Raw genomic sequence first — 15,267 nt, 5'->3', positions numbered from 1 at the left:
GAATGATCTTATTTCAGTAAGTACAATTTAATACTGAGTCATCTCAACAGCAAGTCATTGTCTTATTTGCAGGTTATATAGATTCCACTAATTGCTTATGCTCAGCCTACCCGCACCTGAGTGATAATCTCTTTAAAACTCTGCTTCAAAACATTCTGGAATGCACTATTATTGCCACTTTTGAGAAACTCTATTAAGTTGTTCCTCCTTTGTAGCAAATACATAGTTGTAGCACAAATGAAAAGGGTACACTGGAAATCTAGAGGGATAATGTAAAACTTTGATGGTGAATACTGTACGCAGTCCCTGCTTAAGACATTATCGGTGTTTGTGTTTTGGGGTTATGGCATTTAATGACTGATAAAGACCTTGTGATGCCAGTGTAAATTCTAAAAAGAAATGCTTATTATTTGAATTCTAGAAGATAAAATATTAATTTCATTATGGTAGAAGCTCTTGCCCTTTTATGCCTATGGATTTAAAGAGAAAGTTGTTAATTTATTTGAGTAATTCTCATTTTAAGTAAGTTTTTGTGTATATTGTCTGAGGGAATAATTTTATTTTTTAGAAAACTATAAATTACAATAGTTACTATGTATATGCCTCTGTAGAATGATGAATACTTTAATGTAGTAGGGAGAATAAATACAATTTCATATATATATAAAAGTCAATAAATGGCAAATCTCAATTTTATTCTAAATCTTGGTATTTATGAGCTTGTGGTTTAGTATTTTATTCTTTTTAAATCTCTGAAATACGTATGTTCAATGTTTGATACAGGAATCAGATGATGGAAAATATTTTAAATATATTTATTTTTACTTTTTACATGTCCTGATGTTTTTCTCCTCAAATAGATATGCTTCTTATGCCAATTTTTAAAAATTCATGAACAGAGGGATGTAGTAGCGAGTGGTTAATTGTATTGTTTTTATTTTGCAACTTATTACACTGAAGTTTGAAAAGCAGAAATGTTTTTAGTAATGAGTTTGACGGCTGAGAATTTCAGAGCATTTTACAGAAATGGAAGCAGAAGCAGCAGGGGAAAAAGAAAATGAATTTGTTTAGCATTAATTAGCTAATTTTGTCTACCTCCTACTTGACTATACATCTTAGAATTGTTTATAAGAATTTCTTGAGTTCCCATTCTGTGCTGTTAAACATGCTATTGATTGTTATGTAAAGCTAGATAAGGAAAACACTGTCTGTAACTGCTGATTAGTTTGAAATATAATAGCTGTCCATTTTAGTAGTAGTAAGTAGGCAGTGAAGTGTCAAATAGAAGAAAGCCATATAGCTTGCACGCGCTTGCAAAATCACACAAGTTAAAAACCTGCTTTTGAATTTTGAATTTTAAAGGGTGCGTCACTTAATTCCTCTGGTGAAAATCACTTTGTCACTCCCAGCTTTTATTTCAAGTGTCAGTAGCTGGGCTACTGTCATAGTATTGCAGTTGCATAAGGGGACTGGAAAAAGCAGTGCTGCTTTTAGAACATAATTGTTCAAGTGATCTCTTGAGTTCAGTACAGGCGGCTGTTGTGTATCTGCTTTGACAATAATAATTGACACCAGTATAACTTCATAGCTGGATGGGACGCTGACATATCATATCGCTCTTGTTTTATCAGCTTCCGCCCCCTTAAAAACTTCTAAGGCAGTGTCTTTTGGTGAACAGCTACATACCTGTGTAAAAATAAGTTCTTCTGCTTGCTAGTCTGCAAGTGGTGATTTTCTTGGTTAGCAGACAAGTTTTGGAAAATAAAATTATTTTTAATTATGTATATACCTTTGACACAGTTGAGAACTAAAAATAATCTGTTTTGGCTTGCTTATATCAGCTTTAGTATCGCATGTTAAGAGGTGAAAAGGGCTTGGCACTTTATAAGTGTGTCTTTGGCATTGAATTATGTAACAATTTGTAAAAGAGCTTTTAGAATAACTAGGATAACTGACCAATAGGGCTGTTTCCTGTCACTTTTCCATTATTTTCCTAGTCTTGGAATATGTCTTTTGAAGAGCAAGTTCTTATGAATTACTTGAACCATCACTTGAAAAATGCCTCTTGGATCTTTGTTTGTACTCAGAGGTTTCTAAATTAAATGAGACCTTAAAAGCTAAGATCATGTATTCAGACTCGTGTCGAGGGCTTACTGTGCTAACAAAATAAATTTGTTTATTTTTAGGTTACTGTTGTTTGCAAAATCACAGTAACATGTTTTTACTGCAAACATTGAACATGTTTTACTGAGTTAAACCGAGTAACAGTGTACTCACAATTTTTTGTGGCACCATAGCAAACCCCTCCTAAAGCGACAGAAGGATACAACACTCATGAAAGCCCTAGAGACAGTATGTAGTCTTTGTCAGTTTGATATAGTCTTGAATATAAATCTATACATAAACATCTGTTTACATACACATCAAAAGAATCTCTCGATAAGCACAGGATACCAATTATAGGAGTATAATGTGTTTGTTTTCAACAGATTCCGTGTTCCAGGATTTCTTTGCATGTAGTGTGTATGTAACTTCCAAATCTTTACTTTTTTTCTCATATCTTGTTTTGTGACAGGATGACGAAGTAGTACTTCAGTGTGTTGCCAGCATTCACAAAGAACAAAGGAAGTTTTGCTTGGCAGCTGAGGGACTTGGGAATCGCCTGTGCTTTTTGGAACCAACATCAGAAGCTAAAGTAAGAAGTCGATACTCTCCACGGGTGTAACTGATCAGTGAATGTTAACCTACTTATTATCCATGAGCACATTTAATTAGGTTTTCTTTAATGTGATGCTAGATGCACCTCTGTATGCTTTTCTTTCTGTGACTGCAACATGAGATTTCTTAGAGATTCTAAATGTACTTTAGAATATCAGGCAAAAGCCACTATTCTTTAACTATCTAAAATAATTCCTATAACTGATATACTTCATATCCAGATTAAGTCTCCAGACTGTTACTAAGATTTAAGTTCACTAAAAATCTTATTCCTGTTACTGCTGTATGTTCGAGTATCTTGATATATGGGACTGATAATTTCAGAGGCATTGTCACCTGTTACTTACTGGCATTAAGTGTTGCTTCTGTGTTGATTAGTCAGAAAGTTTAGAGTACAGGGAGCAGAATTATTAGGTATTTGAAAAGTTTTAAAGGTAACGAGGCAAATGAAAAATAAAAGCTAGAGAGCAGTGAAGAAAAAAATAATAGAAAATAGAGCAGTAAGAGGAGCTTGAGAGGAGGAAGGAGAGATGAAACTTTAGACCTGTACTAGAGCAGAATGTTAAGAATAAAGGCAAACAGAGGAGAACCTCATCCCTCTCTGCATCATTTTCTTTTTGTTTTGTGTCTTTATTTCTTTTCTATTCTTCCTGATTTATTTCTCCTTCTGATTTTTTTATAGTGGGGTCTTTGTATCTTTTCTCTTGAAATGTTGCCATGTGGTCCTATTTTTAGTCTAGGTATTATGACCACATGTTACATCCACAGTGTTTATTTATGCAGTATGAGAGGTCCTTGTTTATCTCTAAGGTGAAAAAATATACTGCTTCTAAATTTGCTTTTCTTTGCATTCCAAGAGTTCAGTCAGATACTTTACAAAACACCAATAATCTTTTCACATCCTTAAGTAAAAGCGTTTAGTTTTCACATATGCATTTGTAACTATTGTCTTAAAATCTGACAGTGATTGGGAATTTTTTATTAATCAACAGATCAACTGTCAAGGTCTTACTTATTACTGAAAATGACCATGTAAGACAGTATGTTGCTTACCTTATTATAAGAAAAGGAGGCATGGTATGCATTACTGTAGAGTGCCATAGATCTGCTTTACATTTCATAAGTGTCTTAGCAGCAGATAATACTACAGAAGCTTCTGAAGTTTAAAATTAAGAGGTTCAGAAAACTTGTATGTAACTGCTCTAGAAGAGCTTACTCAGGTTCTTTCTGAACCGCTGGTCTTAACTGAGAACAGTGAAGAATTTTGGAAAGAGGCATGTAAATACATCTGTTTGAAAAAATAGAAGTGTAGAAGGTTGATCTAGATGATTAGAGAGTACAGTTCTTACTAACAACTCTTAGCGATGATGCTTACCAAAAAGGTGCCTGAGAAATCAAACTGGCACCCATCCAGTGGACTAAAAAATAGTTATTGGATAGATGTGCTTCTAATCAGATCCTACAGAGTTCTGTTCTCACTGCTGTGCTGTTGAGTATTTTTGTCAATTAAGACATGCAGTTTTTTCAGATGATAAAAACATTGGGTAACTGGCAATTGATAGTCATGCCACACACAGGAAGAGCTGCAGTGTCTTGTGTGTTAATAGAAAGTAGAGGTACATTTCCATTCTGCCAGTGTAAGGTCTACTAAATGAGTGTGCAAATATGCTTACAAAATGGGAAACTATTCTTGTCCTCTATAAAAATAAAACTATTACAGTGTTGGTTTGCTAATAATTTATACTATGGTGACTGGATTTTAAATGCAGTTTTTAAAAGCACTTTTGCATCAATTCAGTAGTATGAAATTATGTTCCTCCTGTCTATATGGCTCCTTTTTGAATTATCAGAAGATGTTTGCCCAAATAACGTGTGATATTTAAAATGTAAAGGGAAAAACCTAATTAACTAGAAGTGAAAAATTATATTTTTTAATACTAATCAATAAATAGCAGAATTGTTGAACTATGTGATCTAATTATATTACTTCATTGCTGTTTTCCTTGTTTTTAAAGTGATAACTTTAAAAGATGATGTATTTCAAAGCTGATAGTTTAGTGAAGCAAGGCTAACTTCTACTGATCCCAAAGAAAAATATAACTCAAAAGTAGTTGTAGTATACTAGCATCTCTTTTAGGAGCAGTATTGTCAAGTAAACTTAAATGCCTGAAGGGAATTATAAGTAATTAAGGTAAGATTTCTGTCCGAATGACAGTATGTAAAAGTAAACCAAGTAAATCGGGAATCTGTACCAATTTATGCCAGTGTTTTTTGTACTACAGACCAGGAGCTGTGGGCAAGGATTTGGTTAGTAAGCATATCGCCTGCAAGGAATCCAATGTTATCGTAGTGCCTGGAGGAATCCAGAAGACTGAATTGCATTCAGAGGGTAATTGTGGGAGCTGGGTTTTCCTGTTAGTTATTTTATGTGCCTCTATTTCCCCCTATGCAACCCAGCATAAATTTAGCACAATTATATATAAAATGGTTAAAACTGCCCTACGGCTATCTGCATAGCTGTTATTTTTGTAATAAATAATAATTTTGTCATATTGAAACAATAGATTGACAAAAGAGATATAAAAATGATGAGAAACAAGTTTAAACTTCAGAATAAAACTTACCTCAGTGCTCCCTCCACTGAGGGTTTGTACTTGCCTGGCTGTGTGTTTTTCACGGAATCACAGAATTGTCAGAGTTGTTTCTTCATGTCACCTCTCCTATCAGCTTTGACCTATTGATATACTTTGCCTGCTCTCTGCCCTTCCTCCAGAAATCAGTTTAGATGAAAATAATTTGACCTCGACTTTGATTCATTTCTGTGAGAAAATAGAGTTATATTTAGACTCAGTTTTTTTGCAGATCTATTGAACATTTCCTGTTCAGTAGCTAGTTTTATTTATCTTCACACTTCATTCAGAAAAATGAGGTATATTCAGTGGTATGAGTGTGTTAATGCAAAGCTGGTAACTTTACATGAAAGAACTGTTTGGAAGTATTCACAGGAATAAATATCTTCTTATAAAAAAAGCAGCTGTCAGAGTAGAGCTGTCAATTGTTTCTTCAGATTTACTTTGCAAATTTGTGTAGGTTTCCTATATCAAGTTTATTTTTTTATCTTCCTATATGTATGGACAAGAGTGCCCAGAGATGTGCTGGAAGAACTCCCAAAAACTCTCATTGACTTTGAAGAATTATTTATTCAAAATTCTTGGTTTCTTTTAGTATCCCATGTAGACATGAGTCATAACTCTGTTGCAGTCAATGAAATCATGAACTGTATACTATTTGCAATTATTTAGTCACATAATAAAGATGCAAGAGTTCACTTTATGTCAGTAATATATGTAAAAAATTATAAATATATCTAATGTGTGCAATTTCAATGTCAAGTCTTTGGTCTAAAAGTCTTTTCCAAAATGTGTTTGAAAACACACACAAAAAAATAATTAGATTCTATAGTAGAGATCAAAGGGTGGGAATTCCAAGACTGTGCTTGATTAGCTTGCTATAAAGACTTCAGCAGGTTTAGGAATCTCTTTAATGTATCATTTCCCTTTTCACCACCTTAAAATTCAGCAATATCAGGAATTTTATTCCCTCCCGGCACACTGATTTAAAAACGAAAAAGGAGTATATAACCACTTTAAAGCTAATTCGTAGCCATGATCTATATCATAAATCACAGAACACTGAATTGCTGAGGTTGGAAAGGACCTGTGGAGATCTTCAAGTCCAACCCCTTTGCTCAGAGTAGGTTCAGCCAGAGCAGATTGCTCAGGACAGTGTCCAGTCACTAATATCTCCAAGGATGGAGACTCCACAAACTCTCTGGGCAACCTGTCCTAGTGTTTACCATGCTCAGAGTAAAAAAGGTTTTTTTCCTCATGTTTAAGTAGAATTTCCTGTATTTCAATTTGTGTCAATTTCCTCTTGTCCTTTCCCTGCACGCCACTGCAGAGCGTCTGGCTCTGTCGTCTTTATACATATGTTGATGATTCACCTTGAGACTTTTTTTCTTGGACACATCTTTCCTTGGACGCATTCAATGCCAATAAATTGAGAAAAAAATCTGCTGTTCTTGAAGTGAATGTATTTTGTGTTTCAAGACCAGCAGACATACTGATCCAACAATTGAGAAGATTTCCTAAAATAGTTCATATTACTATATGATAAAATTCTGAACCTTTGCCATGTAGTGACAGCTAGATGTATGTTCAGAGCATCAACCTCATATGTCAAATAAGATCATAGACCTTCTCTTCTGTTTTGTCAGTGATGTTAGAGAAAAAACACAGTGTTCGTGGTGTAATTCTAAAAGACAGGAGAGCAATAATATGTAGAGAAAAACTTTTTGCTTTTGAACCTGAAGGTGTTTTGTTTTACTGTGAGGAATGCAACTCTAGGAAAAGTAAAGTTACTGCAGTACCAAGTTATGAAGAATGGATTTATTTTATTTTCATTCAGGGAAATAGCATGGTTTTTTTTTTTTAAAAAGAGTAAACATTAAGTATGGATTTTAAAATTAAAATTTATGTGTGTTCAGACACACTTTTTATCCTGTTTCATGTGCTCTGCTGATCTGTTCTTACACTGTTTAATTTATTTTTACAGTATGTTCCTCCGGACCTTTGCATCTGTAATTTTGTCCTTGAACAGTCCCTATCTGTCAGAGCCCTTCAGGAAATGCTGGCCAGCACAGGGGATAATGCTAGTGAAGGTGTAAGTAAATTGACATAAAAGAATTTTAAATTTCTGAATACGAATATAATTTCTCTTCTTGATCCAGGATTTTCTAGGAGAGGGGCCTCCTGTCACAGAAGATTCTACAGTTTTCCTGGGATATTATTGCTCCACTACTCTAATCATATTCATTTCTTTTTAGCATTGAGGAGCAGGTGCAGTTAGCCTTTTGAAATGTGTTGTTCTGATTTCTCTCTTTTTTTCTTTTTTTAATGAATCAGCCTTAAAATTGCAAGTGATTCACCTAAAAGCTTTAAGTAAAAAAATAGCATGAGGTGTTCTATTGCTTGTTCTCAGTATGTGTATATTTGTTACAGACTGACTACATGTAATTTTCTTCTGACCACCTGTCTGTATTTACATTTGATTTTGTGTTAAGGTTTTCCTTGTCAATTAAAAAGAAAAAAAAGTTGTAATTTATAAAAGAAGTATTACATACGTACACACTGTTACCTGATGTTTTTCTGGTTTTCTTCCTCAAGCAGTGATAAGTTCCTGCAGGATATATTATTGAAAACATTTTGTATGGGCGACATGTTTTGAAGGAGCCCTTGATGTTTTTTATGTATTGTTTCTGATCAGCCCTTTCTAATGATATCTAAAAGTATACTATGTTCTCTGACCAGCGATAACTATGTTATATTTGTCTCCAATTTTTTCCAATATCTAACACATTTTCTGTGTCAGTCCAAAAATCATTATGGTTTGTTGTTTTTTTTTATTTTGCTGCTGGCTGTACTGAGAAATTTTACATAATTATATGAATCATTTTGTGAAAGAGATTATACATAGTATTCATATAATTCTGAGAAATTTCTCAATAAATTTTACTACATAAAATTACAGAAGACTATCTGTTAACAGCATTAAGTTCCTGCATAACCATGTCACAAATCTCTATTTGTTAATGTCTTCTTTATTAGCTAGAAAAATAGAAGTAGGATTTTTATTTTATTGCAGTTGTAATAAAAGACCTCTGCTGAATTGATTTCAGATTTTTATTCCTTCTGTTGGGACAAATACCATTTCATTTTTAATCCTTTGAATTAGTATTAAGTATTCTATATGTCAAGCTACAGAATGTAATAGTTTCCTCAGCTTGATGTCTTCTAAATTGGGGTTCTGTAGAACGCAAGTTGTACATAGCTTGTAAACCTATTGACCTAATTGGTAATTTAACTAATGTATTGTTCATAGAGTGCAAAATCATTTGCCTACACATGTATAACTGTTATTTGAGTTCCTGGAACTATCTTGGTCCCTTCCACGTGAATCCAAGGAAAAGAACTGACCCTAAAAGCAGTCCTTTCTAGCAATATGTAATGTACTAGAGATGATCCCTGTTCTAAAGTTACATTTTGGGGAATCATCTTTCGTATTTAATGATTGCTTAAACATACCTGTAAAAAGAAGACAACAAAGTAAATGTTCTTTTAAATGGAAAAAAATCTGTGTACGTGTGAGAAGAGTTTCAAGCAATTACACGAGAAGTTAGGTATTCTTGAATCAGCACTTTCTAACTTGTTATCTGGATGTTAGACCTTTTATTATTCTTCAAGACTTACCAGTTGCAAATGTTATGATCTAGACTGAGAGAAAAAAATTAAGTATAATGTTGCCCACCATAGTATAATCAATTTTAACATTAATCATGATATCGATAATTCTGCAAAATTTGGAGATCACTTTCCTACAAAAGTGTTCCATACAATTTGGGATTGACGATCAGAAAAAATTTTTTTCTTAGTTTCAGTGGACAGCACCACAATAAATCAAGAGTTTAATTTCTTGATCATATCATTTATTTAAGTTTAAATAGGCTTGTTATTTATAAATAACTAGGAAATAAGATGGTAGATGCAGAAAAAGGCTGAGAGAGGCAGACTTGAAAACCTATAAAGCTTGTTGTCTGTTGTTCCAGAGATAACTTTCTTGTTAAGATTCTTCCCTTGGAATTTATTTTTTTCTGGTCACCAAAAGGAGCTCAAAAATTGTGTGTTAAATTCTCTAAAGGAAGCATGTGGAAAATCCAGTTGTGCCTCTCCCTGATCTTGTCAGAAATTTCCATATTAAAAATTAATAACTGTGCTTGGTTGAAATTATGGTTGCAGTTAATTTAATGAATCCAGTAAATGCTGGTAACATTAGTCCTAGGAAGTAGATATCCTTAGTATGTGATTAAACTATCCTGGGCAATACATGCATTTTTCCTCTTTCACCTTTCACCTTTCAGTTTGTGTATGTTTATATATACTTATTTTATTATTTTTTTTTTAATGCCTCTGCAAAGTTTATAAGAAAGGTAAGTAGTAACTTATTTAATTTAAAACATTTTTTTGAGAATGCCGTGTTTTTCTTAATTATAATAAAAATCAGGTCACAATAAGAGTCTTGTCCAAGAACAACATTTGTTCCCTTGGCAGATATTTGGCTATTGCTGTAGCTACTTCATTATTATGATTTTTTCCCAGCATATACATTTCATAATTTGCTTGAATATTTGCACTTTTTACTTGAACTGTAGTAGCTCTTCATGTTGTTACATAGTTCTGATCATAGTCCATGCAGTGCAGTGGAGATCTGACCTTCTCTTTCATGTTCTGTAGGCAGCTCAAGGCGGTGGTCACAGAACGCTGCTGTATGGCCATGCTATACTACTTCGACATTCATTTAGTGAAATGGTAAGTGGAAGAGTAGGCACAGAATGAGTAACATGAAACTCAAATAAATGGTCTTTATATCAAAATAAAAAAATATATAAACTTGGAACGCTGATCTTTCTAAGTTCTCTTCTGCACTAGATAAAAAATCTCAATAGCTTGTAGTGTCTCAGCGCAATGGAAGTGTTCTTAATATTATAAATTAAGATTTTTCAATCCATTTCACTCAGAAATGTAACTGAAAAACTCAGCCATGCATTATTTCTTTGTCTTTAAGGTTTATTTTAAATGATAATTCCATGAGCAAATTGTTGTTATTGCAAATTAATTTGTTACGTGTTATTTTTTCCATCATATTTTATAAGATAAGGTGTTCCTTTTAATATTCCATAGTTCCCAGAGACTATGCCCACAAACTTGCTATCTTCAGGCTACCTTGTATAAATTTTGTTTCACTACTTCTACAACTGGAAAATTTTATCTCCTCTGGATCTTTAACTTATCAGGGCCCATGCAAGTATGCCTAAGAGGATGTGGAAGAAATGAGAAGTCAAGAAAAATCTTCCCTCCTTTTTCCATACTTGAAGACTCTACATTAGTCTTTAAACTTTGTTACTTATGTTTATGCACCATACAAATTGTAGTTGCCTTGATATTGCAACAGAGTTGCAAGTATGATTACTGCCTTTTGATACATTTGCTGTTTTCATGAAGCAAACTTATTTCAGTAGCTCTGTAATAAGTTGTTTGCCTGTTCCTATCTGATGAACTGTGTGAAACTCTGGAAGGTAGGAGCTAAATTGCACAGAGAAATAGGTGCTGAAGTGGAAAAGGCTTTTGATGTTTTGAAGTCAGGAGGAGCTTGTATACAAAGAACATCACGCGTAACTGATTTAAAAAATTAGGCACAAGCTTAAAATTAAATTAATTAAAATTAATTTTAAAAATTAAGCACAAGCTGATAATAAGATGAAATAATGTGTATGTATTAAATTGGCATGTGTGTTTAATGGATACTGTTGGATTTTTGTTTTCAATAACTTCACTGTTTTGCAGTATTTGACATGTTTAACATCATCAAGATCCCAGACGGATAAACTTGCATTTGATGTGGGACTACGAGAAAATGCAGCAGGTATGACAAATTATTTTTGAAGGAAAGCGTGTCACGCATTTCTAAAAAGAAGAGGCATTGAGATTAATGGCACTCTAAGCTTATGAATGTCGTGTTTATGTGTTCATTAGAAATAAGATGACTGAAAGTAAATGATGACTGTCAATACTGATGATTTTCAGTAAATTAACTGACTTTACATAAGAATATTAGAGTGCCTTGTAATTAAACTGAGTTACCACAACTGCAATAATGCTGGTGATAGTGGTCAAAGAAAAAAATTTCCATTGAATAAAACAAATCTGATGCTTTTGTTTTATATTTGTATGGTTTAGCACTTGCAATAGAATTAGAGTACAGAAAAGCCATATATTACTGCATTCAGAGTATACATTGTAATTATGCAACAAAAGAAGTATCTAACTTGTAATGCAGGAAAACAGGAAAAAAAAAGTAATGAGCACATTGCTAAAAGAGCTGAAGAAAAACAATAGCATAAAATGGAGCAAAATAATAATGGAACAGAGTGGAAGAGATACAACACAAACAAGAAATGATGAGAAAGCTTTAAAATCTAATTAATAGATTTCCGGGAGTACTGCCAGTAACAGTGCTGCTGACAGAAATATAGTTTAAAAAAAAAAAAAAAAGGCACTTCCATGAAATCACATATAAATTATGAGATGTCACTGGGAGTTATGTTAAATTAATTTAAAAGTAACACAGCCACAAAGAGCCACAAATAGGTTTGCGTGCTGCTGTATATGTAGTGTTAATGGTTACTGGAAGTGATGAGTACTCAGCAGAAAGTAACAGGTGACCCCGGTCTTTCTGACCCGGGGGTCCAGTCATATACCTTGAAGGGAAAATCTAAGTATCTGTATACACACCTCATTAATATGAAGCTTCAAATAAGGAAATGTTAGTTATATTCATATAAATCTGTGCTTTTTATTGTTTTTTCATTATTTTGAAAATAAATTAAAATAAAAATGGAGTATTTGATGATGGAGAGGTACTGCCAGTGTAGGTGTTAAAACGTTTGTGGACCAGGATCTTTCAAACTGCCTTTTCAGGTGACTCTGATTATCTACATGACTTTCTGGTTTGAATGAGTGAAGTTTGTCTTTCAATTGTTTGTAACCGTACAGAAGACGGTCTCAGACAGATATTAGCAGCCTGTTACTTGATTATATCTGTGGTTGCTGTCTTAGATGGGGACCATTTCCTTTAGACATGATGATAAAAGGAATGTTTCATCTCTCTGAAAATAGTTTCAGTGAAATCTGTCTTTATAATTTTATAGTTTTTTTCAGAGTTATTGTGCATATGTCTGCTTGTGCCCATGAGGTTTTGTAATGATTATCTGTAGTTGTCTCATATTGGTATTTGCTTAACTGTACGTACATGAAAAGACGTTTGTACACATAGGCAAGATATAAAAAGGAATACTTTTAAGATACTTTTTAAAAAGGGATACACATAAAAGGAATACTTAGTTGTGTTTCTGCACAGAGGGTTTTGATAATTACTGTACGCTTGTAAACCTCATAAACTGAACACCATAATATCACTTCCCCTTGCCCTAGTGAATCAATTTCAGCTGCAGGAAGTATTCTTCACCTAGGAGGTATTGACTGAAAAGTCACTGGATATTTAAAATTACTCTCTTTTAAAGATTTATCACTTTTACTTTTAGGGATGTAACTTTTATTTATTCTCTTCTTTATAATTAGTTTCATAACCTTAAAATTTTATTTAAAGGTGGTGTTACAGGAAATTTCTTAGTTGATCAAACAGATTTTTGTGCTTTGTCTTACGCTACCAATTTTGCCTTTGGTTAATTTTCTCCCACTTAGCATTGCCCAGTGAGAAAGCTGTATTCAACTAGTTTTCTGCAGGGTCTTACTTAAACCCTGTGAAATTGTGGAATGAGTTAGATAATCTTCCCAGAATCATGGGGTGGGGGTGTGTGTATGTAAAGTAATCTGGAATCTTATATTTAATGTGTAGAAAATGTCCTGTGTCTGTCACTTGTAGGTTTGTCTGTCCTATAGTCATATGGTCTGTAGTGCTAATGAACTGCTCCCAGAACTGATATTTTTAGCGTAGCAATATTGTAAAGTTATGGAGTATTTGCTTCAAAATTCTGTATTCTATAACATAAGTGAAGCTTAGAGTGGAAATGATACAGAAGATTGTGATTTAAATATGAACATAAGCAAAAGAAGACATAAAACGTGATAATTAAGACTGAGGTAGGTGTCAGCAATTTACTGGCAGTGACAGCCTTGAAGGGAGGGCAGTTCTGAGCAGTGTTTTGTAAGTGGCTAGTTGCTTTAAAAAAAAACAAACAAAAAAACAACATGAAAAGGGAAGTATTAACATCAGTGATGACAAAGATTGTTTTACAAAAAGTTTCAGGGAAAAAGGAAAAAATTCAAATGGATTGAATGGACTGAAGAATAATGAAGTGGTTTTATAAGGTGAATGTCTTACAAGACATAATTCTTTATTACGTTATTTCAATGATGTATAAAGATATCCTTAAATTTCTTGGGAGTTGTCTGTTTTGTATAACCTTGATGAGTATCTCTGTTCTTTAGGTGAGGCATGCTGGTGGACAATACACCCTGCTTCTAAACAAAGGTCAGAAGGAGAAAAAGTTCGAATAGGTGATGATCTTATCCTGGTCAGTGTGTCTTCTGAAAGATATCTGGTAGGTTGGTTTGTTTAGCAAGTAGAGACATGATGGGAAAATACAAAGTGCTGTGAGGAGCTGGGGAGAATGATTGGGATTCTTATGAATGAATTCTTATGAATTTCTAATCTAGGAAATAATGCCTGGCTGCAATGCACTTCTTTTTCTCAGGGAAAGGTCCCCCTCCGCTTTTGCCTAGAACAAAACTGTTTCTATGCCTTTATCCCAAGGTGTACTTCAGCATTCTCCATCTTGGAAAGTTTTTATTTCTGTAACTGTGGAATATTTCTAAGCTGCAGCTGGTGTCTGCTGATTAGATTTAGAAGAGTTCATTTTAAAAGCGAGTGACTACTGATCTTCAAAGAATATTTGTATATTTACTTTATTATATGTTTCTACTTTGTTGAGAAATTAATATACTAAATATTTTTAAGGGCATAAATTTCACTGTTTCCTGTTACTGTTTTCTTATTTCAGCATCTCTCCATGTCAAATGGAAGTATTCAGGTGGATGCCTCCTTTATGCAGACGCTATGGAATGTACATCCTACATGCTCAGGAAGCAATATTTCAGAAGGTTTGTCATTTTGTTTATTTAGAAATGTATATGCTTTAGATGACACTGCATTGCTTTTCATAAAGAGTGAAAATGAAAAAAACCCACCCTCAGAACATCAAACCAAAGAGCTTAATGAAAATAAAGAAAATCGGCATAGGAGAGAAGAATAATGGAAAGGAAAACAGGGAAATACAAATACATCAGTTGGATTAACTGAAAAAAAACCTAAATAAGTGCTGTGAATTTAGAATAGCAAAGCATAAAAAGCTGCACGAGAAATGAAGACTGAGAGCACAACAGATGAGTTTCTCTTCAGTTTAGTTTTGGGGAGTAGGAGCTGCAGAATAACTAGAACTAGTAAACTTGGATTTTGTGTAGGATTTTCAATCACCCTGTAACAGACATAACAGAAGGGAGATAAAGGTACATGCAAATGGAAAGCAGGTTTCTCATAGTTCCTGTTTCAGTCTCTTACTTGTGTTTTTTAAGGATATTTGTTCTGTATGTTACAGCCGTGCTTCTGTATTGTCTCTCTGTAATTGTCAATGAAAATGAGCTCTCTAAACGGATCCTCTTAATCAGCCTTAAATCCTGCACCACAGGGTCAGGATTTCTTTCTAGGTACTTGACTGCACTTTGCAACCATGTTTGAGAAGCATCACCTTATTTTGTGTGAGAAACGTCTTATTCTGTAATAAAAGGCTCATGCATTCAATATTGCTCCTCATTTCAAGGCCATGCTCTGTCATTAACACTGTCATAGCAAACATTG

General features: G+C 33.7%; 1 protein-coding gene across 1 annotated transcript in view; it reads left to right on the top strand.

Moving 5' to 3' along the window:
• RYR3 (ryanodine receptor 3) overlaps nucleotides 1-15,267 on the top strand; it is a 219,232-nt gene that overhangs the window by 41,353 nt on the left and 162,612 nt on the right. Inside the window, exons 2-7 of the mRNA XM_074149970.1 lie at nucleotides 2,576-2,695; nucleotides 7,333-7,440; nucleotides 10,068-10,142; nucleotides 11,178-11,256; nucleotides 13,842-13,954; nucleotides 14,414-14,513. Coding sequence (XP_074006071.1) covers nucleotides 2,576-2,695; nucleotides 7,333-7,440; nucleotides 10,068-10,142; nucleotides 11,178-11,256; nucleotides 13,842-13,954; nucleotides 14,414-14,513 — 595 coding nt within the window. The remainder of the gene's footprint in view (nucleotides 1-2,575; nucleotides 2,696-7,332; nucleotides 7,441-10,067; nucleotides 10,143-11,177; nucleotides 11,257-13,841; nucleotides 13,955-14,413; nucleotides 14,514-15,267) is intronic.

The sequence above is a fragment of the Numenius arquata genome, chromosome 6 (genome assembly GCF_964106895.1).
Source record: "Numenius arquata chromosome 6, bNumArq3.hap1.1, whole genome shotgun sequence".
NCBI classification, from domain to species: domain Eukaryota; kingdom Metazoa; phylum Chordata; class Aves; order Charadriiformes; family Scolopacidae; genus Numenius; species Numenius arquata.
Note: the sequence above shows the minus strand (reverse complement) of the source record. Positions and strands in the feature narration are given on the sequence as shown.